Source organism: Hippocampus guttulatus, chromosome 4 (assembly GCF_054856545.1).
Source record: "Hippocampus guttulatus isolate MCC_2025c chromosome 4, RoL_Hgut_1.0, whole genome shotgun sequence".
Classification (NCBI taxonomy): Eukaryota; Metazoa; Chordata; class Actinopteri; order Syngnathiformes; family Syngnathidae; genus Hippocampus; species Hippocampus guttulatus.
This window is the reverse complement of record NC_141264.1, coordinates 24,134,432-24,159,551: the sequence shown is the minus strand read 5'-3', so window position 1 is coordinate 24,159,551 and position 25,120 is coordinate 24,134,432. Positions and strand designations below refer to the sequence as shown.

Genomic DNA, 25,120 nt, shown 5'->3' with positions numbered 1-25,120 from the left:
CGTGGGTTTGGATTCCAGCCCCGACCTTCCGAGGGGAGTTTCAATGTTCTCCCAGAAAAAAAAACAAAAAAGTCAGTAAAGTCCTTCGAGAACATCAGAAATTTATTTGTCACTTTAAAATAGATTTTTTTTCTCCTTGCCCTGTGTTGTTCACAGTGTAAAGATCAGCACGTGTGTGTACCCTGCTTTCAACATCATGACGCCGCAGTCCACATCAAAGTGTTATATACATCAAATACAAATGCACAACTTTATTGACAAAGTTGCATTCTCAAAGGTTCAGGCAAACCCATCGCCACCGCTTCACCTACCACATCAACATGCGTCAGCCTCACACATCCCTCCGCCAAGCCTTTTGACACTTGAGAGAGACGTTCACATTCGTTTTCTGCTCGTCTTGACATTTTCCCCACTCTTGCCTTTTCGTTTGGTGCTCATTCCTACGCCGGTGATAAACATGCAAATCAGTTAATTTACTGGACACAGTGGTACGTACACCCAATGAGTCTGGAGCTTGTTAAATAAAAGCCTATGAACACGCGACAGGAGTTTCTTTACACACACACACAAAGGGAGATTACATTTACTTAAGAAAAAAACCAAAAACAACAACAAAGAATATAAATTAACCTGAAGCCTCCTGTTGAAGAAGAAGTTGTAGTAGTGTCAAAATTTTCTATAGGAAATAGTTGGAATGTACGAGTTGTCCGGAAAGTTCCTCAAGTATTTACACTGTGCTTTGCTTTCCAGAGAAAGCTCATCCGGGGGGGTCAGAGTTCTCAAAACAACTTGCAACGAGTTTCTTCAACTTTAAAGGTCCTCTTTTCATTTGAAAGCTCCTCATTTTATTTTCTTCCCGCCTTCTTTTGTCATCACGTTTGTTCACGTCACTTCTTGGAGAGGAATTTCATCTTGTTTCCTTTAATAAAAAAAAAAAAAAAAACATTCAAATAACCAATCATGAAAACAATATGAGAAAATGGTGGAACACTAAAACAGGGGTTCTCAGTTGTTTTTTTTTTTTCATGCACACAATTTGGTGGACTCCCATAAAACAGCTCACGGACCCCCGCGGGAACTCCCGTTTTGCAAACAACTGAATGACAGGATCTGCGCCGACTCACCTAAGCCTTTTAAGAACTTGTTGACGCCTCGCTGTTCACTGCCAGGAAGTGAGTCAAGGTATTCCTGCGCTCGCACCTCAAACAGGCCTGGAGGAAGAAGGACACGACCGATCAGGTGTCGCATCAAGAAAAGACTTCCTCAATGACCTCATGAACCTCATTCCGTTCCACCCGTCAAGTGTTTTAAGTAGGTATTCATTTATTTCCGGTACCTCTGAGGCCCTGTCTGCGCAGCTCCCTCTCCTGGATGAAACCTGTAAACATCTGGGTTTCCATGAACACCTCCAGGAACCTTCTCAAACTTTTGGAGGTGACCGCCTTACGAAAGGCCTCCCGCTGAAAGGATGCGGCGCAGGAAGAGGAAGAAGAGGGGCCGGGCGAAGCGGGAGACGAGACGGACGACTCGTCCTCGCGCTCTGACCCGCCCATGAAGAGCGAATAATGGCCGACCATTTCCACGAAGAAGCGCACAAACGCCTCTGACACCACGGTGCTGAGGGAGCTGGAGTCTGAGAAAAGGGAAAAAGGAGGTCAAAAGGAATCTGTAACAGGCACAAAAAGTGAGTGCTAACTTGGGAAGCCACTGGAACTGCATTCCACTAGTCTGTATTTGTATTATGTCCAAACAAGAACAATGTGGAACCTTACTCCACTCCACCATCCACCATTTGACTGCTCAGTACTCAACAAGATTCAGGATCAAGGCTCACCGCTGTCTCCTTTATCCGAGGCCAGCTCCCTCCTCTTCTCCAGTACATGTTCCAGAGCTGCCTGCAGCTTATGGGGGAGAATGGAGTCCTCGTCGTCCATCTGTAAAGGGCAAGGGGGCGGGGGGGGGGAAATGCACATGAAATGCAATAAATGAAAACGCACAACATCTGCGCCAACCAGTTATGAAGACATTTAGGCCGCTGTGTCTTTTTGTTTGCTACCTGTCGTAGGAAGCGGCTATTGCCGAGGTCGACCACCAACACCTGCGGGAGACAGAAGTTAGTACAACCCAAAAAAGAAAAAGAAAAAAAGAAAAGGATCCTTGAAATACTGAATATTTTACTCCCTCCCAAGTGTAAATTTCACCAGTTAGGCTGGGACCAAACATAACCATTTTCATAAAATGTACTGACATTTACAGTGTACATTCAAGTTAAATAAAAAGTGTACCAAAATGAGTGTTTTTAGAATAAACACATTACACATTTTTGTTGTGTCCCTTAAAGTTAAACACAACTGAACTCTGTGAACCAAATGAGCTGTACAAGTTTAAAAAAATAAGTTTAAACCACTTAAAATGATGCAAAAATTGGACATTTCATTTTGTGATCATTCTTGCCACACTAGAGGGAGCCATGAAGCCACTTTCGCTGATAGAAATTATGGCATTTCCTGTAGCTAATGGCGAAAACAAACAAACAAAATCCTTCTCCTCTGTTCTTACCTCCTCTATAGGAAGCTCTTTCAGTCGAGGCAGCGAGCTGGAGAGCAGCCCAACGATGAAAGGGGTCGGAGTGCACACGATATCCAACATGGAAGGCGGCAGCACGGGAATATAAGTGTGCTGCCACGTGAACGGGTAGAGGAGAGCCACCACGGCATGGCAAGATTGTGATAAGGTGCTGCCAAGAAAACACAACAGGGAATCATAGAATTGCCAAGCCACAAATACGAAATATGACATTGGCATGATATCATTCAGGATATGATCAATTGATGCTGTATTTTCAGTTACAGTTGGACATACTGTGTATTTTTTATGTTTTGTATGCCATTGTGCGCTCAAGGAAGGATTTAAGCCGGATAAACTCAAGATTGGGTGGTTGGACACTGAATGCAGTGCAAGTGCACGTTTTATCCACTAGATGGCGATAGACCACTCTGGCTGAGTGCACGGTTTTCTGGGAGAGAAAAAAAAAATGTGTTTGGAAATATGCACCGTTAGCATGAGTGGAATGTTGCACTGGAGGGGGAAAAAGGTCCAGCAGCACACAGCTTGCTTCATCTGCAAACATTTAATTCATTAAAAAAATATGATGGATGAGACCAAGTTTCCACTTGCTAGAATGATGAAAAATGTGCAAGGGCGCCGATACTCTGAGAATAAAATCGGAATCTAAGGAGAAAACAGTAACTTTTTCGGAGAAAACTGATATTTGTTGCAAAAAATAAAAAATAAAAGTCTCATATTGAGAGGTGGGAATTGTAATTTCTTATTTTAAGACCATTAAAACATTGCTGCAGTATTGGATTATTTTTAAACATTGAAAAATAAGCTTTCTTGGGGAAAAAAAACATCAAAAGATATTTATTCTTATAAAAATACGATTTTTTTTCCCCTCTATTCATTGATGTGCGTTCATCAGAGCTCAAGTGCGAGGCACATGTTGTTTTCATTAAATCCTGATTCAATGGCTGTTGCCACTGAAGCGGAGCCAGGTGTGGCACAGCTTGGAGCCACTGTGTTAATAGAATAGGTGCAGATTTCTAAGCACTTCAGCGAGCTGTGTGGCCATGTGACTCTTTCTCTTCTGGCATCAAGACAGTTTTCCCAAAGAGGAAGCCAATGGCATTCCTTCCTTTCACAGTTGTTAAGTTTCTTTAGGATTTGTTTGTCCGCTGCGAAGAACCTGATGCACCGTTCGAGTAAAACATATTAGCTAACGTGGGGGATCTCAAACATTATGAATCCAGGGATCGCTCATCAATATTTATAACCAGAAATATTTGTGGCCCTGGACGTGCAATCAGAGTAGGCAAGTGAGGCAATGCCACACCCTGCTGTCCCTTCTCCAATAGATATGAGATATTTTTGCTATTATTACATTTGTTTTCATGTCTGATTCAGAATACTGTTGCACCCTCTATTACGCATCCATCACTGGTCGCTATGCACTTGTTAAAAAAATATGACATCATTCATTTACAGATCCCAAAGTTAGGGCTTGTGGTGCCCAGGTGGAGACCCACTGAGCTAAGGAGGTGCGGAAGGATACAAAAGCCAACCTGAGCTTGTCTGCCGTAAAGATAACCCGGCGCTCGAGAAGCAGGGAGGCGAACACTCGCAGGAGCAGGCGCAGACTCAGCGAGGAGAAGAGACACTCAAAGTCGACATGTTCCAGACGAGAATCGGACGGCCGACACAGCTCGATCACCTTCGGCCGTGACGACGGGGGAGGTGAAAGGTGAACGTGAGGGTGATGGCCAAAAACCGCCAACTGACTGGATCTCACCTCTGTCCCAGAGCCAGGGAGGAAGTTTTTGACACTGATGGTCCTTCCCGGCGCAGGAAAAGGAGCCTCCATGATGCCTCTCATGAAGGGCTGCACCAGCGCAGGCGAGATGGCTCTCCTCTTTTCCACCTCGTCCAAGATCTGACGACATGGATTTATTTCTGTTAGGAAAGGTCAACCATTTTCTATGTAGCTTCTCTTTTTCATCGTCACTGCAACAACCGGGACCTACGCAATAGTTGTTCTTCTCAGGAAAAAAAAAAAAGTCACTAGAACAGATTCATGGCATTTCCATTCATTTGATTGACCAAATGTGACTTGCCATAAACGTGTCAGTCACCCTTCCAAATGACCATGTTTATAGCACAATTAAATCAGATATCGTAAAGACTGAGTCATCATTAAGTGGCTGTAGTCGTTTGAGCGAAGCTGCAAAGCGCAAGACCACTTCAAGGGCATATTTACTCGCCGTTTTAATGAAGCGATGGTGGCGTAAGCAGACATTGTAAAGTGGAAATGCCTGTAAATCTTTTAATTCCCACTGTAGTAACCACAGCAGCTGCACATACACAGACACGCGTCTCTTTGCCGGAGCCTGAAATACAAGGCCAGCCAGGGAACAAGGCCGCACACGGGGGCGGGTGTGGCTCAGTGGGTGCAGAGGGTGGTCACGCCGGTTCTCTTTTACCATCGCCGCTTGAATGCTAAAATGTTTTTGTTGGAGGTGCGTTTGCTTGGGACTGTACCTTCGAAAAGAGGTCAAAGCAGCCCAATCGGCTGACGATGCAGTAGACCTCTGGGAGCCTCCGACCTTTACCGCTGGGCTATAGATGAGGAAGGGATCGTTAGCGCTAGAAAGATATGGTGTCTCGCCCCTGCTTTGAATGAGACATTCAGCACGGAAAACACAATGATGACAAGATGATAAGCTAAGATAAGAAAACTTGTATTTGTCTCACAATGGAGAGATTCGCTTGATGCTTAACATGCTAGCATCCCGTGTTTACCATCACCCTCCAACCAAGGCTCGTTTCAGGTCTTACATTTATTTGTGCACCCCCGTTCACATGAAAATCCATAAAATAGAGCAGTGGTGGGCAAACTACGGCCCGCGGGCCGCATCCGGCCCGGTGGTCTTTTTAATCCGGCCCGCCGAAGATTGGTGCACAATTAAGGTTTGATTGCATTCATTTCGTTTGGACTTGTAATGACAGGTATTTCAACACCAGGTGGCGCAGTTACTTCAAGTTGCAGAGCACAGGGAGGGAGGGGAAGACGAAGAAAGAGGAAGAGAGTAATGACCATGGAAGGGAAAGTGATATGTATCTGATTAAACGAAGCGGGTAACAAAGTACGAAACATTCAGGAGACGCCTGGAGTCGGAAAGACTCAAATCTACGAGACTTTGAAAAACAAGGAAGCGATTCTTACTCGGTCCGATTCTGGCAATTTCCATGCTCAGAGTGAATTGCTTGTGGCTCGAGTAAATGAACATTTCCTAGAATGGTTTGATTGTTATCATGTTAAAAACTTTCCGCAAACTGGACCGCTAATAAGAGTCGGAGAGCAGTCAAATGTGGAAAGCGTGAACAACAGGGGGCTCAGTACACATCCTTGAGGAGAACCGGTGCCGAGTGTGACGTTGGAGGAGAATGTTACATTATTACTGGCATACAAAGACATTGTGCTATCTTCTTTATTTTCTATTTCTATTTCCAACTTTTGGCCCGGCCCGCCACAATATTTTCTGCTTCTCATTTGGCCCCCCCGGGAAAATAATTGCCCACCCCTGATATAGAGAGACCGTTTCAAATCTCGCAGGCTTTAAAAAGGTTCAAACTTCAGCTTAGTACTTTAAATAGACGCTGATGATCGTGAGATGCGTGAAATAAACTGATTTCGACAGTGATCGGTTTGATGCACGGCTTGATGCACGCTGCTGCCACACAATGAAATATGATGATATCCACCACACGTCCACGGAGCTCTGAATGCGTCTGCCTGCACCTTGATCAAATGTACCAAAATCCTTGGGTGACACCACTTGCGCCACAACGTAAGACCGAGCTGGTGTGTCACCAAACCGCCAGGTGTGGCAGGCGGGTGTAAAAGAAAACTGGCCGGAATGCCCAGCACGAAGCAGCGTAAGTCAAACATGCTAAAATTGAAATTGATAACTTACGAATCCAATTCTAGGAAAGAAAATCTTAGCCTGCTAGTGCAGAGTCATCAGTTGTGTGTCAATTGGACAAAGTTAAGGAGACAGTTGGGAGTACGTACCAGTAATCGTCTGCAGTAGCCAAATCGACGACTTCCATCCTCGCCGGTCAGCACAAATGAAAAAGTCTCACTGGGGGGTATGAAGGAAAATCACATGACTTTTTTTTTTTTTTTAACACATACATCTCGTCTACTGGTACTATCTACTACTATCAAAAATCTAGCCGCCACCGCCTGGGCCTGTTGTTATTTGTGTCCACATTCACGGCGCACACAATACGGCACGCCGTGACCGACCTGGGGAAGTTGTCGACAGGCGCCCAGTCCTTGGCGTCGGGGAAGCAGAACTGAGGGATGACCTTCAGCTGGTCCTCTGTCTCCCGCATGAACTTGAAGCTTCGTTCAAGCTGGATTGGAAAATACAACAACGTTATGATTATATTTTCTCAAAGAGCACATGTAATAGCATCAGTCTTTTTTGATAAGCGGTTTCCCTGCCAGTGCAAGTTACTGCACCAAACTGTTGCAGTGGTTAGTCATGAATGTCTGAGGGTTTTTTTTTTTAGGTTCAGGCAATATTTTGGATGTGCAGAACAGTATTTTTATTCGTTGTCATTTTGAATATAAAACAATTTTTAACAATCAAAAGAGTTGAGTTAGAGTTCATTTTTCATATTTAGAAATCTTGAAAACATTACTCTTTTTTTTAACTTAACTCGGAGCATTTAATTAATTTATTCATAATTTGCATTGTTATTTATATTTTGATTTCTTTTTTTTCCCTGAAGAGAATGCATTAATTTCTTATGACCCCATTTTTTGGGTTTTCTTGGTGTGCACTATGGGGTAGCGCGCACACACAACTGCCTGTGCGTTGCTAAGTGCAGTACGAAAAGGCCTTTATTCAGTCAAATCTTTGAGGAGTAGAGGAATTGTAGTGTATCTTGAAAATACATGGTTTTGTTACTTTAAAAAAATGTTTTAGGCCTCTAAATGGCCAAAATCGTGCTGGTACGTTTGGTTTTCAGCAAAACGCTGTCTGTTTACTTTGAGAGGGAACTGCTGCGTGACTTCCGGCAGATAAGGAACTCCGGCTTTGGTTTTGTGGAGGGCCACCACAATGAAGTACTCAAAGAGTTTTCTGTCCTCCATCAGATCCCTGTCCAAGGTCCGGTACCGCCCCGTCTGCCTCAGCATGGACTGGACCGACACCAGCCTCTGGCTATGAGCTAAAAGGCAACAAAAACCATGTGAGGTACAAAAGACGTCCATTTCCTGACCGCACTAAATTTATGAGCGCTGTTTCTCACCTTGCAGTTTCTCCTCTGTGTCACTTTCTGACTCGCTGTTCTCATCGGTCACTACGTTTAAATACAATACAACACATCTTCATTTATATCAACAGACAGCATGAAACGAATCCGGCACAAAAATAATCTTTGAAGTAACGCCTCACCTCTCCCTGAGCTAGACTCGGTGGAGACCTTCTTCATGCGCTTTTTCCCTCTCCGAGCCTCAAAGATACCGTTGATTTTCATCACCATCTGGAGTAGGTAAATAAAATGATCTCAAGCCTTTTGTGTCGTTACCGATTCGCTCCATAAAGTGACTGAAAATGCACTGGTGGCTGTATCTGTCTTTGACCAACTGTGGAGGGATTACAATTCATTCTGGCTAACGCTGGTATGCTATATTAAATTAGCTAACAAGGTTTTGTTGACCGTAGTCATGCAGTTACTGTAAGAGTGCACGTGCGGACTTGATACCTTGGGGATTTTCCTCCGCCGCCGGTTGTACGGGTCCCCGGAGAGACAAGGGGTGTCATCCGGGCTGCTGGGCGTGGAAGGCGGGCTTGCACGTGACGGTGTGGACACTCCGGCGTCCCGGTTGGTCTTGCGTAACTCCAAGAGTTTGAAACTCCGTCTCTCGGAGTTCTGTCTGAAGAAGCCAGGCTTGGAGCACAGCTGGCGGCAACACAGACAGTAAAAAGTTCGACTGCATAGGTAAAAACATGAGTTTAAATGAGGACACAAGACCATTAGTGTGAATGTGCGTGTAAACGATTGTTTTGTCGATGCGTTCCCTGCAATTGGCTGGTGACCTTCTTCTTCTGTGGTAAATGAGTGATAGCAATCTTCTTGCAAACACTAAAAGTAAAGAAAACTGTAAATTTCCCCAGTGTGGGACAAATCAAGGATATCTTAAGCACATAAGCAGTGATTGGCACATTGGTCAAAATTTGTCGGTCCGTCATTCGTCAGCAGCCGGGCCACCCTTCCGGCATCTTCCATCCGTTATGATTTCAAGCCGTTTACCGTCACTTCTTCAGTCCATCATCGTTATTGTAACTGTGCTTCCGTCATCGCTAAATAACAGTTGGTCACCGCTAAAAATAGTGCGAAGATTGTCATTTAAATGAGATTTATGTTGGAAAGGGAAAAAAAAGACGCTATTTGATTCGATATCAGCTTACATTTGCAGAGTGAGCCACCTAATATCCCCCACAAGTGGCGAGTGTAAAAAAAAGAAATTAATAAATAACATACTGACTCTGGAAGGTACTGAAGTACAAAAATTACAATGAATGTTATTTTACAGTAAATAGTACCCACAATGTAAAGAAATGGCAAAATGTAAGAAAATGGAAGAACTAATTTTTTTAATGCTCCTGTTGTAAATTGACATCTATCCATCCATCATCCAAACCGTTTATCCTCATGGGGGGGGTCGCGGGCATGCTGGAGCCTATCCGAGCTGACTTCGGGCGCATTCCACCGCAAACGCACCCGTCATTTCATTAACGGCAAGCAATACGGAAAACGTTTATTCCCAGTCTGGTTGTACCTTAGCGGGGGTGTCAGGAATGGGCGAAGACGAGGCAGGTGATACACATTTGCTCCCAAGGCAACTTCTCTCCAGCTCGATGTCTTCGTAGGGATTCTCCTTGGAGGGAGGGTCTTGAGGAAAATAAAAACAGAAACATCTCGATTGTGAAATACCCTGTTATAAAATCGTCCCCAAAAATATTTCCAGATCAGCCAGACGATTTTCAACTCCAGATGTGCAGAGCTCGCAGACACGGATGGCGGCGTGCTTACTCAGCTCGCCGCCGCAATGCGGAGACTCCAAAGAGCCACGCGAGCGCCAACAAAAGTAGCATTTTCCTTCAGATTTTTATTGCGCCTCATATTTTAAAAAGCCGTAATAGCATAACCATCTCTCAGTGGATTCGAAGACAAAATGTGCATCTCCTTCGGGGATGAGCGAGTTATTACTTTTATTCGACCAGAAGAGGTTTTATGCAAGAGTAAGTTGAAAGGAGAGCAAAGACGGGGGTGAAATGATGTGGCGACGTGTCTTCCAAAAACATCTACCGTAATAACTTGCAGCTCATCGATGATGTCATGCCTGCTGTTTATTGCTCACTGCAATGACTTTGCTGCAGTGTATTAACAGGCATGAATTTGTCACCGAATTGCTTCTCAAATATCAACTGTTACATAACATTTACACGGAAAACATTTGGCTGAATTTATTCCTTTTTTTTTCGGTCGAGTTGCACGGAATAAAATCATCTGGATACAGATCCATTTTTCAAAGTAGACTATATATCTACTTAAAAATGCATCTGGATAAAAAAGAATACTGAGGAAAATCAATACTTTTTTATTCAGTGGAGGTCATCCGGAGAGACTTGTCTCTAGATGTGCTAATGTGACGTTTATCCCAAACATCGGAGACACGGTAACAGTATTAGATCGGTATCGCGGATACCAGCTTGACTTTTTACTCAGTATCGGACCAGAAAGGAAGTCGTGGCCTCGAACATCGCGACCCTCAGTCATAGGAGTGCAAAATCAACTTAACCACTGCTCATTGTAAAAAACAATCACAACAAGTCTTAAAAAGATGCATTCCAAAAGCGTGATGCACGTTTTGACGATTTGGCGTACAAATGCAAGAAGTTAGCTCCAGTTCAAAATAAAAATCTCAAATCAGTCAGTTAACACTGACAAGCAAGGACGACGTCTATTCTTCTCGACTGGCATGCCTCTCTCACCACCCCCTTGTTGAGGCAGTTTCTTTTGGAAGCGTTGCGCAAAAAAAAGAAATCACATATCAATTCGACATACGCTGACGTCCAACATTACGTGCGACTTTGGAAGTGCCTTTCCAGTCTTTTCCTTTCTTAAGGAACACGGCGCACTATTTGTCAGCACTGTACTAATCTCTTGAATGTTTTTGCGTGAGTGCTGCGCACATGTGGCTTTGCATCGGTCTCCCAGGAATGTGTCGGGAGACGCATACTGATGACACTCGCTTTCCACTCCATCTGGAAACACTGACAGACATGAAGACATTACAAGGAGGGCGTCCCGAAGGGATGTGGCCGTCCGCATCGTCGACCTGCACAATATCATAAAGTGCCATTTTTTCAATTTTTTATTTTTATTTTTGGGGGGCCGGGGCGGGGGGGGGGGGGGCAAGAAAAACAGATTCCTGCTTGTTTGTTAAGCCACTTCCTGGTTCAAGGTGTCTTGACAATACATCAGATGTCAAAAAAATAAAAATAAAATGGACGCCGGGTGCCATTTTGATTCCCAGTTGGACTGCTCTATAAAGCCACACAAACTGCGAGAAAGCAGCCACATTTTTGTGGGATTGTCCAACCAATGGCGATCAAAACATCATTTTGCTCAATAGTGGCTGGGAGGAGGTAACAATGAAGGATCATTTTAATCACTGAAATCTACTTCAACTTCAATTGACTCAACTTCATTTTCATCCAGCAATAATTACGGCGCATGCCAATGACGCCGACCGCTATTGCCAGTCATGCGCCGTGACTCTCGCCCAATAAAATACCTCCTGCTGGTTTATCCCAGCGGTCAAGTTTGAGCATACGACAGCACCATTACACTGTACGTTATGATATTAAACAGGCTCGAGGTGGGGTTGGTATAACACCGCAGACAATAAGGCAGGAATGTAGGTCGGGTTTTGGCATCTCATTTTTAATAAGAGCGGAGCAGCGTGGCTCTAAATTAAAACCAGAGCAAAAACCGCTTCACCGCTTCGTTCCCTCTCCATGACACGCATGCAAAAAGAAACGCATGTTTTTATTTAGATTTTTTGATATTTTTTTTTTACCAATGATGTCCTCGTAGACATTCTCCTCCGATAAAGTGCGTGTGAGGCCCAGGCGGGACTGAGCGTACCAGTCAACTCTGCAGCTTTGTGAGGACGACTGGAGCAGGTCCTCAAATTCGTAAGACTTCCTGAAGAGGACACGGAAACATGAACATCATGATGAAAAATAGCAAAAGATGTGTTATGATGATGCGACATGCAGCGCTGTGGGCTAGTGGTTAGCATGAGCCCCACGCTCATATGCGGTAGTGACACGAAATTGCGTTTGATGTGGACAAATGAATGTCAGCCGTCACTTTTCGAGACATTTCAGTTGGAATGTGTACACAAGCGATTTCATTTTGGACTTTTTTTTTTTGCAAAGGCTACTTCAATCAAATGTAAGCCCATAAGTCCCAAAAGACCGTCCATCCATCCATCCATCCATTTTCCAATCCGCTTATCCTCATGAGGGTCGCGGGGGGGGGGGGGGGGGGCTGGAGCCTATCCCAGCCGTCTTCGGGCGGTAGGCAGGGGACACCCTGAACTGGTTGCCAGCCAATCGCAGGGCACATAGAGACAAACAACCATTCGCGCTCACAATCACCCCTTGGGACAATTTAGAGTGTTCAATCAGCCTGCCATGCATGTTTTTGGAATGTGGGAGAAAACTGGAGTACCCGGAGAAAACCCACGCAGGCACGGGAAGAACATGCAAACTCCACACAGGAAGGCCAGATCCGGGGATCGAACCCACAACCTCTGCACTGTGAGGTCAACGCACTAACCACTGGCCCACCGGGCCATCATTTTTGGTAAATTTTTATTTTGTCTTGAATGAGATTTCCTAAACGGGGGCGCAACTGGGAGTCTTGGGCTGGAAAGATTTGGGAGAGCAAACAAAAGACTGAATAGAGAACACTTGAAGCGAGTGCGGCCTCCACATACCGTGTGGAATGAAACCGATCCAAGCCAAGCTTCAAGTAAACAAGAATCCAGGTCATTGAAGAGGGGGCGGGAGGGGGGGGGGGGCGCTTTTGCATACACAGTTTCTTATTGTGCCAAATCAATTCTCAGTAACATCTGTGCAATGTGGAAAAAGGCCTTACATATGAAGTTTTCATGCCAAGGTTTTTTTTTTTTGGAGAAGCAAGGGGCCTCTCTTTGACATGGCTCACACTGGTCTACAACTTCCACTGAAGCTCGAGAAGATGGAATGAGTTATGTGTACATTTTTCATTTTTCACATCCAGCCAGTGAGCTAATTCTGTGGGATCGAGAAACCGGGTGAGGTCACTGCCCTGGTGCTTGTGATTCCGAGCAGATATCATTTGGAGCTGTTCGATTGTGTTGCGCGGGTGATATAACTCAATTTAACTCCCGTCACATTCCTGTTATAATGTCATCGTTGGGTCCCGCCACTCCATCGGTAAGCAAAACACTTTGGAGAAGTGAATATACTGTATATTCCATCCTGTCTCACCTGTTGTTGCTGTCGTGGGATCTGTCCGTCCACGGTCTCCTGCAAACTCCGGGGGGCGGGCAGGTGGGTAGAGGCGGAGGTGGAATGGAGGGCAAAGGGGGCAATGTCCTCTTGCCCTTACAGGAGCCAGGCCCTGAAATTGGGGTAGAAGGCGGCGTGTGGTGCTGGAAGGTTCTCTGAGGTTTTGGCAAAGGGTTAATAGACGGAGCGCCTGGCTCGCTGTATACGTTCTCCGGATCCCCCTCTCTCCTCCACCTGGAGCCAACAGGCCGAGACACGTCGAAAGTCCCAAAAATGGGTTCGTTAACACGCTTTTCTGTTTCGTCCAGCTCCTCTTTTGATGGTGGGCAGAAGTAATTCCCCGGAAACGCCAGTGACGCTCCACTCTGAACTTCTTTGGTGGCCTTTTCCAGTTTCTTAACGTGAGTTAAAACAGTTTTCTTGTCTTGGGGTTGCTCCGTTGCCTTAGTAGCCCGCATTCCTCGCTCGAGAATGACTTCTTTGGCCTTGTTCGTTGGGCCTTCTGGAGATTTAGTCCCGACATCCCCGAGTTTTCCGACATTTTCCTTTCCTGAGTCTTGCCTCTCCCAGCTTACAAACCTCTTGCTGTTCGTCCGCTGGACCTGCGGAGGTTTCGAGTCCTTTTTTCGGACCGACTCAATTTCCTTCTGCGTTGTGCCGAGCGGACAAGCGTCCGTAGAAATCGCTGGGCCGCTCTCCTTTTTGCCCTCCCACTGGGAGATTTTATCGCGGATACTTGCCGCCTTGACTCCTGCTTGGCCCTTATTCAGCTTTCCGCACTGTCCGTTCTCCACGTTTGGAGTCCTTGGTTCGCTGGCGCTGGCGGCTCTCCTGTGAGTCAGCATGCTGCCGGGGGGATCGGGAGAGTCCCGCGGGCCGATTGGTGGAGAGATGGGACGAATGGCGGGCACAGCGGTGTCCCTCTTGTGTCCGTCCCCTGGTAGCCCGCACAGCTCTTGGCGCCGGGGCACCACAGACGACGGCGTCTCCCCAATTTTCAAGCCGCAGCACTGGAGTCTGGAAAATCAACAGAAATATGAATGAACATCGTTCGAGTCTTGCAAGATGTGGTGTCACTGGTAAAAGCCCTCAAAAGGTGATTTAGGTTGCCGGAATAATAAGAAATTTCAATAAAGGCTTCAATATCCCATGCCTGGGATTTGTTCAAATTTAGACGCAATTAGAAAAATACTTCTTGATTGTGTGAAAGCCCTCATTTAATGTCTTTGATGCAGGTTGTTCGTATTCCACTTGAGTCGGTTCATGTTTTTCAAGATTGCTTTCATCGCGAATCAAACAAATGGCACAGTAAACGTGCTGTTCCCACAATGCCCCAAGATAAAAGCCACTCGCTGGATGTCATTTGCAATCACACAAAGGAAGTACCGTATTTTCCGCACTATAAGGCGCACCTAAAAGCATTGCTTTTTCTCAAAAGCCGACAGCGCGCTTTATAATCCGATGGGCTTTATGTATGGATCGATATTCTAATTTCTCGGACATCGTATTTGAATTGTTCTGTAAAGTTGCTTTGCTCCAGCTGCGGCGATTGTGAAAGCGCTGCATAAATAAAGCTGTATTGTAGTGTATTTCCTTTAGCGTAGCGCCATCTAGTGGATGCATAATGCAACCCCCAACCACTATGGTAGCTTCTACTCTATGCGTCTTATAATGCGGTGCGCCCAATATATGAAAACGGTTTTAAAATGGGCCATTCATTGAAGGTGCGCCTTAAAACCCCAAAGCACATTAGTGTGCGGAAAATAAAGTACAACCATGTCATAACTGATTACCGTGCACCTCAAATTGTCCATTTGTTTGACTTAAGAATAATGATGACAACAAAGCAATTCCACAAAAAAAAAAAAAAAAAAACCCTCAAGACATCTGGTGCCTGTGAGTCAGTCCCCAAAAGATTACGAGGTCATGACACTTTGAACCCTTTGCGAGTAGGTCAAAGTTTACAAGCAGAGACAGAGAGCTAAGTCGATGTCACCGACAGAGGAGGCAAAACGATACAAAAGATGTGGGCGAGGGGTAAACCTTTTCTTCCAGCAAGCCAACCAAGTTTTGACCTCAAATCCCCCAAGCCCATTCTTAGAATGACTGAATGTCAAACAAACAGGAAGCATGGCCTTGCAATGGGTGACGTTGGTGCTATCTAGACGAAATCTCTTGGGGGGGGGGGGGGGGGGGGGGGAATGACTGATTCTGAAGAAGAAGAAAAGAAGAAAAAAAAACATGGCCAACAAATAGCCAAGTAATCCTACTCCAAATTACATTTGGTTTTATTAGTTTGGCTGGCTCTCGTTCCTTCCTGTGCCCAGTTTTCGCTCCCCTCCTTACCCCTAAGTTGAAACAGCATTTTTTTTTTTTTTTTACAATAAAGGGTGAAGCAACAGAGGGGGGAAAGTAGGTCAAACAGAAAATCCAAGGAAAACCAGAGCAACCGGGGGGGGGGGGGGGGGGGTGTTGAAATTTGTTTATGATTAGGCAAGCGGCTCGGAAGGCAGACATTAAAAACGACAATGTGGAATACTTGTCAAAAGTATCGACGTGAGAGTCGTCAAGGGCAAAGGGAAGGGAGGCAAAATAAGGACACAAAAGGGCCAGCTGAGCTAACACTTGACGAGCGGAGGAAAAAGCGGCTGATTGTTGAGGGGGAAAAAAAAAACGACGAGAACCGCCGACTCGCCTCGAGAGAGAAAAGAAAGCACAAAAACCAAAACACACACACACACACAAAAAATAATTATCACTGCTTCCATACATTCCCTACTGTCAACACAGAACACAAACTCTGCTCCTTATAATCTAAATCGTATTAATGAGCATTTAAAAAGATGACATGTGTCAAGAAGTGACAGGATGGGCACGATAACAGAAACCAGATGGCCAACTGCCCCACTCTTGTCCTACGTTACAGATTTTAATGCGAGATCCATTGGATTGAGTGTCTTCAAAATCTCCAATGATCACCATCAAACTATCTAACACAGGATTGAGGGGAGGAGGGGGTAACGCTCATGCAATTGCTGAAAAACGACTTGAGAGACCTACCCGTTGACTGATCGGTAGATACTGTTGTCAGTGTCCGTACAGAGCAGCAGCGCCCTCCCACCAGTCATCGTGCTAGCAGCTGGCATCCTGCATCGGGAGACAAGAGGAGGAAAACGATCGATGAACACGCGGTAAGGCCAAAGTCGCGATTGAACCAGTTGAATCCATGACCGGCGGGGGAATACAAATGAACATCAGAGAAACGAAAAGGATACAATCGACGGGCATAACGGTCATCGGAATGGAGTCGAGTAGTCCATAAACTGCAGTTCCGATTGGCCCGGCCGGTGATAGCGTTGGAAAACGTTTTGAGAGATAGAGACACAACTGGGCCCGTCTTTAGCGGCTCAACTGGGACCTCTTTACTGCGTCGTCAAAGCCCCCCACACGCACACACACACACGCGCACATCACCCGACCAGGACATGGGTTTGCGTCAGCCACCCGCTGGCTGGCCTGCAGGCCCAAATTATTTTCAGATGTAAACTGGGCAGAGGTCACGTGTTTGAAGGAAAACACGTATGAACTGATTTGCACTCCCCCTTCTCCGTCTTCAATAACATCAATCACATAAATACTGTACTGGGACACACGAGTGGGGGAGGGGCATCGAGCTCGAAAGAATGTAGAAAGAGCCTTGAAGGGGGGGTTTTTTTGTTGTTTTTTTGGTGATCGTAGACACGCGAAAAATGGAAGAAACTGACAATCGGAGAGAAGGTTGTCAAAACTGAAGAGGAAAATGGATATTGTAAAGAGTAACACAAGTATAGTGTTGCACTACAAAAACAGTCCACTCCTCTTCCAGTCTGTCCTGAGCCCAAAGGACTCAAAGAAAGCAGCTTCCAATAGATTCAAGCCTTAAAAGGTATTTATTTGTAATGCACTTCAGTATAAATACAATCAAGTTTGAACATGTTTCAGACTTGACTCATTCACACTGCGCGCCGTGTTTCCCGGGACTTGCTCAAACCCGTTACGGAGTGCCTCCAGATGTATTCGATTGGCCAGTTTTACAGCTTTGGGTTGCTCATGGATAACGGCCGCGAATGCCCTGCGTCCTGTGGCTATTTGCCGCTATGGTGACCCTCCCCGCCTCGCCCCTGCAGAAAGATGGCCGCCAAAACAATGCAGACAGAGGTTTGGGAAGCCATCTGCTGAGGACCCCCCCCCCCCAAAAAAAAAAAAAACTTCACAGGAAACTGCAACCCAAAAGACCTCGACACGATCCCAACCGTTCATCCTGATAGTCGTGTGAGGTGCAACTGGCGGCCGAGATTAGAGCCCCTTCAAGTGCCATTGTTTCTAATGGACAGTAAGGAAAATGGGCGGCAAAGTGATGCTGACGTCCTCCCCCCGAGTAACTTTCAAGTCATAATTGGTTCAATTCATCTCATCTTGAAATTACTTTGCTGGCCAGCGAAAGTCAGTCTGCAATTCTGAGGCATCGCACTACCATGTCCGCGTCTTTGCCTGTGTTTTCTTTCAAGTGTTTATTGGTGTTGTCGGGGCAGAGGCGGGAAGCGGACACGTCAACCCGTCTGAGGATTACCATGAAGTCAGGCTGGCGTTGATGGGGTAAGCGCCAATCTTTCCGTTTACGCTGCAGTGGCATATCGGATTTTCATTCGCGTTTGAAAGCGACCTGATGCCAATCTAAGGATATCCGATTTCATGCACCCCCCCCCCCACACACACACTTCTTAACACTGCCATGACACATAGCTGAATCGTGCCCCGTCAGAACAAAAAAAAAAAAAAACTAAACATAACCTTCACTGCCCCCCCCCCTCCGTCATCTTTCGAGCTATCTGACAAACGGGAATGATGACATGAGATTAGGTCGAGAAATGAAAAGGAGAACGCCTCCGTGCGCTCTTTGGCCTGCTCTGCGCCGCTTCACTTCACCGACGCTCACCGAGCGATCACCTGAGAGAGCGATGACTTTGCCTGACAGATTCCGCATGCTCCATTGGCTGTAAAAGCTGCTGACAAAAGGGCGGACAAGAGCCGACTCGCGCCAATGTGCCAAATGCGATGCCCGCATGCGCACGCTCAAGTCGGTCTGGCGTGTGTCATGGATTTGAACTTTCTGACGAAAGTCCCCACATCTGCACGTTTGGTGATAACGTGACATGGTTCGGCTGTTCGAGGAGCTCTCGCCGTCCCGCGAATGCGCTTCGTCGCCGGCTCGATCAGGCTTCCAGGTTGTTGCCGGCGATTGGCCTTTCTTTCCGACAGCTGCTTCTCATAAGGATGCAAAAGCTCCATCGCACCATCCAGCCTTCTTGCAGAAACGGCGAAACGTGACTTCATCGTCCTGCGCTTCCACCCCCCCGCCCGCCTCCGAACTGCACGGTTGCGCTCTTGTCTCTGCCTTCTACATGCCTAAAAAGGACAAAAGTCGGCGGCTGCGTTTCAGCGCTCTCCGTCAGGCTGCAGGGAGGGGGGGGCATAATTGGATTCATATCATGTAAAAGGGGGAAAATGTTTATTTTCTTGACTTTCTTTCTGCACCCGCACAGGTCTTTTTGTCATGGGCCAGATCCTTGCCTGCTATCAATTGAATATAAATCTGAATGTTTGCCCGACTGTCTCCTTCTGCGGTCTTTCTTGCACAGCGCTTTGCTGCAGCTTCCTGAAGAAGGAGCGAGGCAAGGCTTGCCGGCAAAGGAAGGAACGTATAGAAGGGGGAGGAGGGAGTCAGGCAAATAAACAATGGAATTTTATCTGGGCTCAGCAGCCTCCTTCACTCTTTTACGCTCTCTGTCCTGCTCGTGGGAGAGGGGGCGGGGGGCTGCTGCTTTCCCAAGCTGATTTCATAGCAAAGGGCTTCGGCCGTGATCCAAATAGGCCAACTCTGAGGCTGGAATAGGGACATGCACTGGTCACTGCATCCATTGATGCACCCTGCAGGCCAAGGCCCCATTAATAGACTTTGTGTACCACTGTACTGTGCACTCGCCATCGTCAGGCAGCTCGGCGATAAGAAAAGGATGGACGTCAAAGAACGCTGATGCTTGGTTGCCATTAAAAAAGAAAAAGAAAAGGACAGAATTGAAGATATACAACGCGGTGCTTTTCGTGATTGCGTCTGCCAATTCCGGTGGGATTTTGAAGAAGTGGCGAAATAATCACCTCAGCGAAGGCAGAAACAAACACAAAATTATACTTCAGAGCCTTCGATTCAACCGATGCAGGCTTCTCTTGATCGCCGCGTAATGAAGGGCTATTTTCTTGTTTGTCTTTAAACCACCAAACAAAATGTTTGGTGTCTTGCAGGAAACGGAAGTTCAAGCTACCAAGAGAGGAAACAAAGTCAAATGTTGCTGAAAATGTGTGTGTGTTTTTTTAAAGCTGTTGCAAACATCTAATTGATACACACCGTTTACCACAACGTTAAAAAAAAAAAAAAAAAAAAAGGGGGAAACGCATGAAAAATCTCCCGAGTAGCTTTTGCACCTGTCAGACTTCACAAATGGTTCTCTTGTCATTGTAACTTTAATGGCATCGTCTCATGTTCCGTTTCGAGTTCTGCACTTCCATTCCAATGTCCACCGAGTGCAAACGTTGCAGCTCGCTGGCTAATGATGTCCTTTGAGGAGATAAGCACAGACAGAAAAATGGGAAAAACACACAATGACAAGTGCTTCACCAAATACAAAAATGCTTATTTCAAGACCAGGAACGTCATTCAAACCAGAACCCGTTGAGGATGCAAAGAGAGTTCGAGGAGGAGGAGGACAAATTTATAAGGCAGAACACACAAATCTCTTCCTGCTCTCCATTTTGGGAGATCACATTACATCCCCTCGTCGAAGGGGGAGGCGGTTCCTCCTCCCGACTGTCAGAACAGATCCCATCGGCTGAGCCCTGAACTCATCCCCGGTCTGCTCCCAATTATCCGACTGGCTCCACAAACTAGGGGCCCCCGTGCCAAGGTTTTTGTCGGGCCCTCCCTCTAAACTGCTCTTCGGCCGTCGGATGAAAACGACTGGCGTCTTGAGACGTACGCAGGGTTCAAAAAGAAACAATTGCTGGATGATGGTCTGTGGGCTATAACGCTTCTTTAGCTCCCTGCATGTTTCAGACGTTAGCGGGCCCATTGACGGGGGATCAAAAGAACTTTGCTGCTCTCCCCTGGGCAAGCAGCATCGCTGCTCAGCAGGGGGTGATCAATGTTAATTGGTAAGCTCATTTCGAGTATTAGGTATGTAGAGATTCTTTTGATGACCCTCGTAACACGTCCAAGTACCTGCGCGGGGAATGTTACCACCAGTCGCATTTCTCTGGAACCACAGCAACGCAGCGCATCAAGCCATCCGTTACATTAAATTGACACTTTGGAATTGCGGCTTGAGAAATGGTCAAACTTTGTCTCCACAGCAACAGTGAAAGTTGGCTTCTTTTTTTTTTCTCCAACAAGCTGGATGCTTGCTAACATTATTATCCTCTGGGCTCCAGATCAAATTTCTCCTCCAAGCCACAGTCTCTCTGTAACCGAGCTGCAAAGCCAAACTCGTCTCCATCTAACTTCCCGTATCCCTCCGCTTGTCTCGCTAACAGCTTCCTTGTTGCAAATTCCCACCAGAGCTCCCTCACCGTCCCACCGCTGCTCATGCCTGAGCCCAAAGAGGGATTTTTGTCATTCCCACCCGGCGTCCCGGGGGAGCTCGATGAGGCGAGAGCTTGGGAAAGTGCACTTCCGGAGTGTAAACTCCAGAGTCAGAGGCGACGGTTTTGACCTCCACACAATCGCTGACCAGAATCTGCGGGCCCGAGCCAAGAAAATGGACTGAGACAAATGGAGAAGGGTGTTAAGTGCACGGCGAGCATGCCTCTGGGAATGCCGCGGTTTGCAACTGTGAATCCCGAGTAGACGCATCGCGGGTTTTTCGACATTCACTATCAAGCGATGACCTCAAATCAAAGCAAATCGAGCTTGCATTCCTGTACTGGAAGAGAAACAAATGAAAAAAAAGAAAAAACAAACAAACAATAAACTGTTGACTATTTTTCCATGTTACTCACGCACCACCTAATTTCTGCTGAGGTGAAACAAAGAATCGATTCATCAACATTGAGTCGAGCATCAAAATGAATACAAAGCTATTTTTATCATTTAAAGATATTGCTCAAATTAAAATTGTTAAAATGCTCGGAATTGCTTTTTTTTTTTTTTGTTGTCTTCCATAAAAGCTGAGCGATTGTCTTTGTGTTTCATCCAAATAAGACATTTGTAAAAATCCGCTTTTACTTTGGGGAGGAAAAAAAAATGCTCAACAGTTTTGCTCACAAAGACAATTTTTTTGACATGTTACGGAACGAACCAGTACCTGAATCATAATCAAGATGTTTCCTCACTGCCAATTTAAATTAATTTTTTTTAAATGTTTTTTTTTTCATTTAATTTTAATTCGTTTTGGAATCAAGGGATGGACATCAAAAACTCTCTTTGTCCGATTTACGGATTAACTGCAAAATAACTACCACATTAAATTTGAATTTTCTTTTTTTTCTCTCTTGAGCGCTGCAGGAATTACCGTAACCTTCCTGAAGATTCTACCCCCGCCACAAAAAAAAAAAAAAAAAAAAAAAAGAACCACAATGTCAGACCTCTGCCAAAACGGAATAAGTCCAAGCTAAAAGGTTAAAGCCATCTTTGCAGGGAACGGAAGGACAAAGAGTACCGAACGGCAGTGGCGTGACGAAAACCTCGACTCCTCTGTGATCCTGAACAGGATTGGCAATTATAGAAAATGGATGCATAGCTATAAATCAGCAAGAGGAAGGAAATCATGAGCAGGGTACTGCAGTCCACTTGGAAGCATTTTTATGTTTGCTTTGTTTTGGTTTTTTTGGGACTTGATGTCACGTCAAAGCATTCACATACTAAGGATATTTCACATTTACGTTTCATTACCCCTAACCCACATTCTTTCGAACCAGAAGTCAAGTCAAAACCCCAACTATGTGCAGTTCTTATCTTGATCTTAACCCAGTTTTTTTTTTCAGTTCTCTTCCCAACCGTAACCCCCTAAACTCTAGTCCAGAAGCCACTTTTTTTCAGATTTTACTTTTGTTGTAACCCAACATTATTCAACTTGGTTTCAGGATCAATAATACTTTCTGACATTTGACGCCTGCGAATAAAAAAAAAACGGTGCAGCCCAAGTCATCCATCCATCCCGCCATGTTTTGTCCTCCACTGACTGTCATTTTGTCCAGCGGTTCTTAACCTTGTTAGAGGTACCAAACCCAAACGGTTCATATGCACATTACCTGAACCCTTCATTAGTGCCTGGGTATGTTTTTTGTTTTTCATTTAAAAAAAAACGCATTTATTAAAAAGAGAAACAATTTAAACACAATTAGTATAATTACAAAGTATTTTTAATTGTGCACAAGATGAACCAGCCAGTGATGGCCAAGCGGTCGTGTCATAACGAATTGGCATGTTGAGTCGGGCGTGTCTTAACCTCCATGGCAGAGACCGATTCACCGAACCCCTGGGGTTCCATCGAACCCAGGTTAAGAACCACTGTTCTAGTCTCTATTCATAACGGCCGACTCAAGCAACTGATTCTAAGCAGTCGCTCCTCGAAAAGTATGTCTGGAACTACTTAAACGACTCAACGGCATTTCCATATCAAACATTGCGGCGGGCGCACTCTGCAAAAGCCAAACGAGCAAAGCGTGCGTGAACCTTTTCCAATTTTGCTTGGAATGCTCATCCACAATATGGCAAAACCGGGACTAAATCAAAGAGCTGGGTGGCCACTTTTGAGGTCCACTTTGAACCCAGATGGCCACATTCCTTTCCAGATGGCAGCCCTCTTCTCCACAACCAGGACCGGGGCTGCTCAATGAAGGTTAAAAAGTACGTTCGCGAGCCTATTTCTCTCCTCCAAGTTGCATACAAGTGTTTAATGGAGTGTGTTTGCCGCCACACTTTGGGTCACACTGTGCAAAAACTCAACGGGTGTTTTCAGTGGCTGTGATCATCATCCTGTGTGTGTGTGTGTGTGTGTGTGATGTTTCTGGCACACTAGACCGAAATTCCTGCCGACCAACAGTAAGTGACGTTGCTTTTGCATCTCTATGCAAGCATTGTACTGACCCACATCAGAACGTAACGGTGGAAGCACCAAACATTGCACAGCCCTGAGGTTCTATAATTGGTTGGCAACCGGTTCGGGGTGTCCCCCCGGCTACTGCCCGAAGACAGCTGGAATAGGCTCCAGCACCCCCCGCGACCCTTGTGAGGATAAAGCGGATCGGAAAATGAATGAATGAATATATCATAGGTGTCGAACTCAAGGCCCGTGGGCCAGACCTGGCCCGCCACATCATCTTATGTGGCCTGCGAAAGCAAATCAAAGATGGCAACTTTCATGATGCTTGCTATAATCGCTACCAAAATTTCAAATTCTCATTTGTAATAAATAAGAGTGCTCATGCAAGCATTTTCGCTCTTTACAGTAACTTAATAGGTGAATGAATTCATTCTTGACTTCTTTATATGGTTTCAGTCATAACAGCGCTGCAAGGAAAAAGGTAACGAAAATGTGGCCCGCGACAAAAATGAGTTTGACACCCCTGGTTTATATGGTTGACATCTTCCCAACTTTTTCCTTATTTACGGTTCGGAAATTCTGGAGTTGCTCTTATGAGCGGGTAGATGTCCCATACTGACTCCAACGCTCCCGATTAAGCATGCTTGGGACTGGTATTGAGTTGAGCTGGCTTGAATTTCCATTATGTCTTATAGTTGAAAATCAGATCGGAAAGGACCAAATAAAAGTGAATCTGCTGAGAAAATGAAAGTTTTCTATTAACTTGATGAGCACCTCCACGAGCATGTTTATATCAATTCATCTGCGTTGGCCGGGCTCAAACAAGGCTGTGTGTGTTCATATGTTGTCCATTATCTGCACATGTGTGAGTACAGGGGATGTGTGGGGTAAGGGGTACGGGGTGTTTTTGATCATGACCATCTGCCAATATGACAGAGAGACAATACCCCCCCCCCCCCCCCCCCACACACACACACACACACAAAATCTGCTCAGGAAAAAGAATTCTTTCGCCGTCGCCGCAGGACACGTTCTTTTCAGAGTGTCACCGTGGCAACAACAGCACAGCCTAGCACACGGGCTGGAGGGCCGCCCCGCTGAGTCGCTGTCAAAGAGCAGTTCCTGTCAGGGAAGGAAGGGGTGCCAGGGGTCGGAACCTCCTCCGCCACTTCTGTTGTTGTTTTTGATCGGAAATGAAGAGAGAACTCATAAACACATACAGACTAAAGTCATGGGACACCTGGACAGTCCAATGTTGTAAATGGAATCAAATGTGGAGTCTGGCCCAACTTTGGAGCCTAGCAATGTTTCATGGTGTTGAAGTCAGGGCTCTCTGAGGTTCTTCCGCATCAAATTTATCAACGCAAGACTTGATGGACTTTGCACTATGGAAGAGAAAAGGGCCTTTCCCAAATGAGTTCCACAAAGTTGAGAGTTAATACATCAATTTTGTCCAAAGACAGTGGTGCCTTGAGATACAAGTGACCCAACTTGTGAGTTTTACAAGATACATGCCATCATTCTGATGATTGTTTTTGTTTATATAGGCCAAAACACAAGATATGAGCACTGTATGATGGCAGTGAATTAAATTCAACTCACCTCAAAATAAGCAACAGAATGGCAAAAATATGAGGCTAGCTGTTTAATGCCACTCCCAGTTAAAGTAAACATAAAACAAAGAGATTTACTTTTTGTGAATAAAAAACAAAACAAAACACATGGGTATGCCTTTGCTTAGCTTAATGCTAAAAAGCAATGCAAATGCTTTGGCATGCTAACATT

General features: G+C 45.6%; 1 protein-coding gene across 2 annotated transcripts; it reads right to left on the bottom strand.

The window, feature by feature from the left end:
* Window positions 1-80: 80 nt before the first annotated feature.
* LOC147206839 (DENN domain-containing protein 2A) lies at window positions 81-18,605 on the bottom strand. Of its 2 annotated transcripts, XM_086109398.1 has the most exons (20): window positions 18,189-18,603; window positions 16,263-16,349; window positions 13,182-14,219; window positions 11,720-11,847; window positions 9,413-9,525; window positions 8,335-8,532; window positions 8,025-8,112; window positions 7,879-7,929; window positions 7,616-7,797; window positions 6,866-6,975; window positions 6,629-6,698; window positions 5,095-5,172; window positions 4,349-4,489; window positions 4,122-4,270; window positions 2,560-2,737; window positions 2,057-2,098; window positions 1,835-1,934; window positions 1,337-1,633; window positions 1,125-1,211; window positions 81-919 (listed from the first exon to the last, which is right to left on the bottom strand). In XM_086109398.1, the coding sequence occupies exons 1-20, from the start codon at window positions 18,230-18,232 to the stop codon at window positions 888-890; spliced, it is 3,213 nt and encodes a 1,070-aa protein (XP_085965524.1). In that variant the 5' UTR covers window positions 18,233-18,603; the 3' UTR covers window positions 81-887. The 2 variants fall into 2 exon arrangements, with proteins under 2 accessions (XP_085965524.1, XP_085965523.1); XM_086109397.1 differs by having other exon boundaries at window positions 4,122-4,489; window positions 18,189-18,605.
* Between the last annotated feature and the right edge of the window lie 6,515 nt (window positions 18,606-25,120).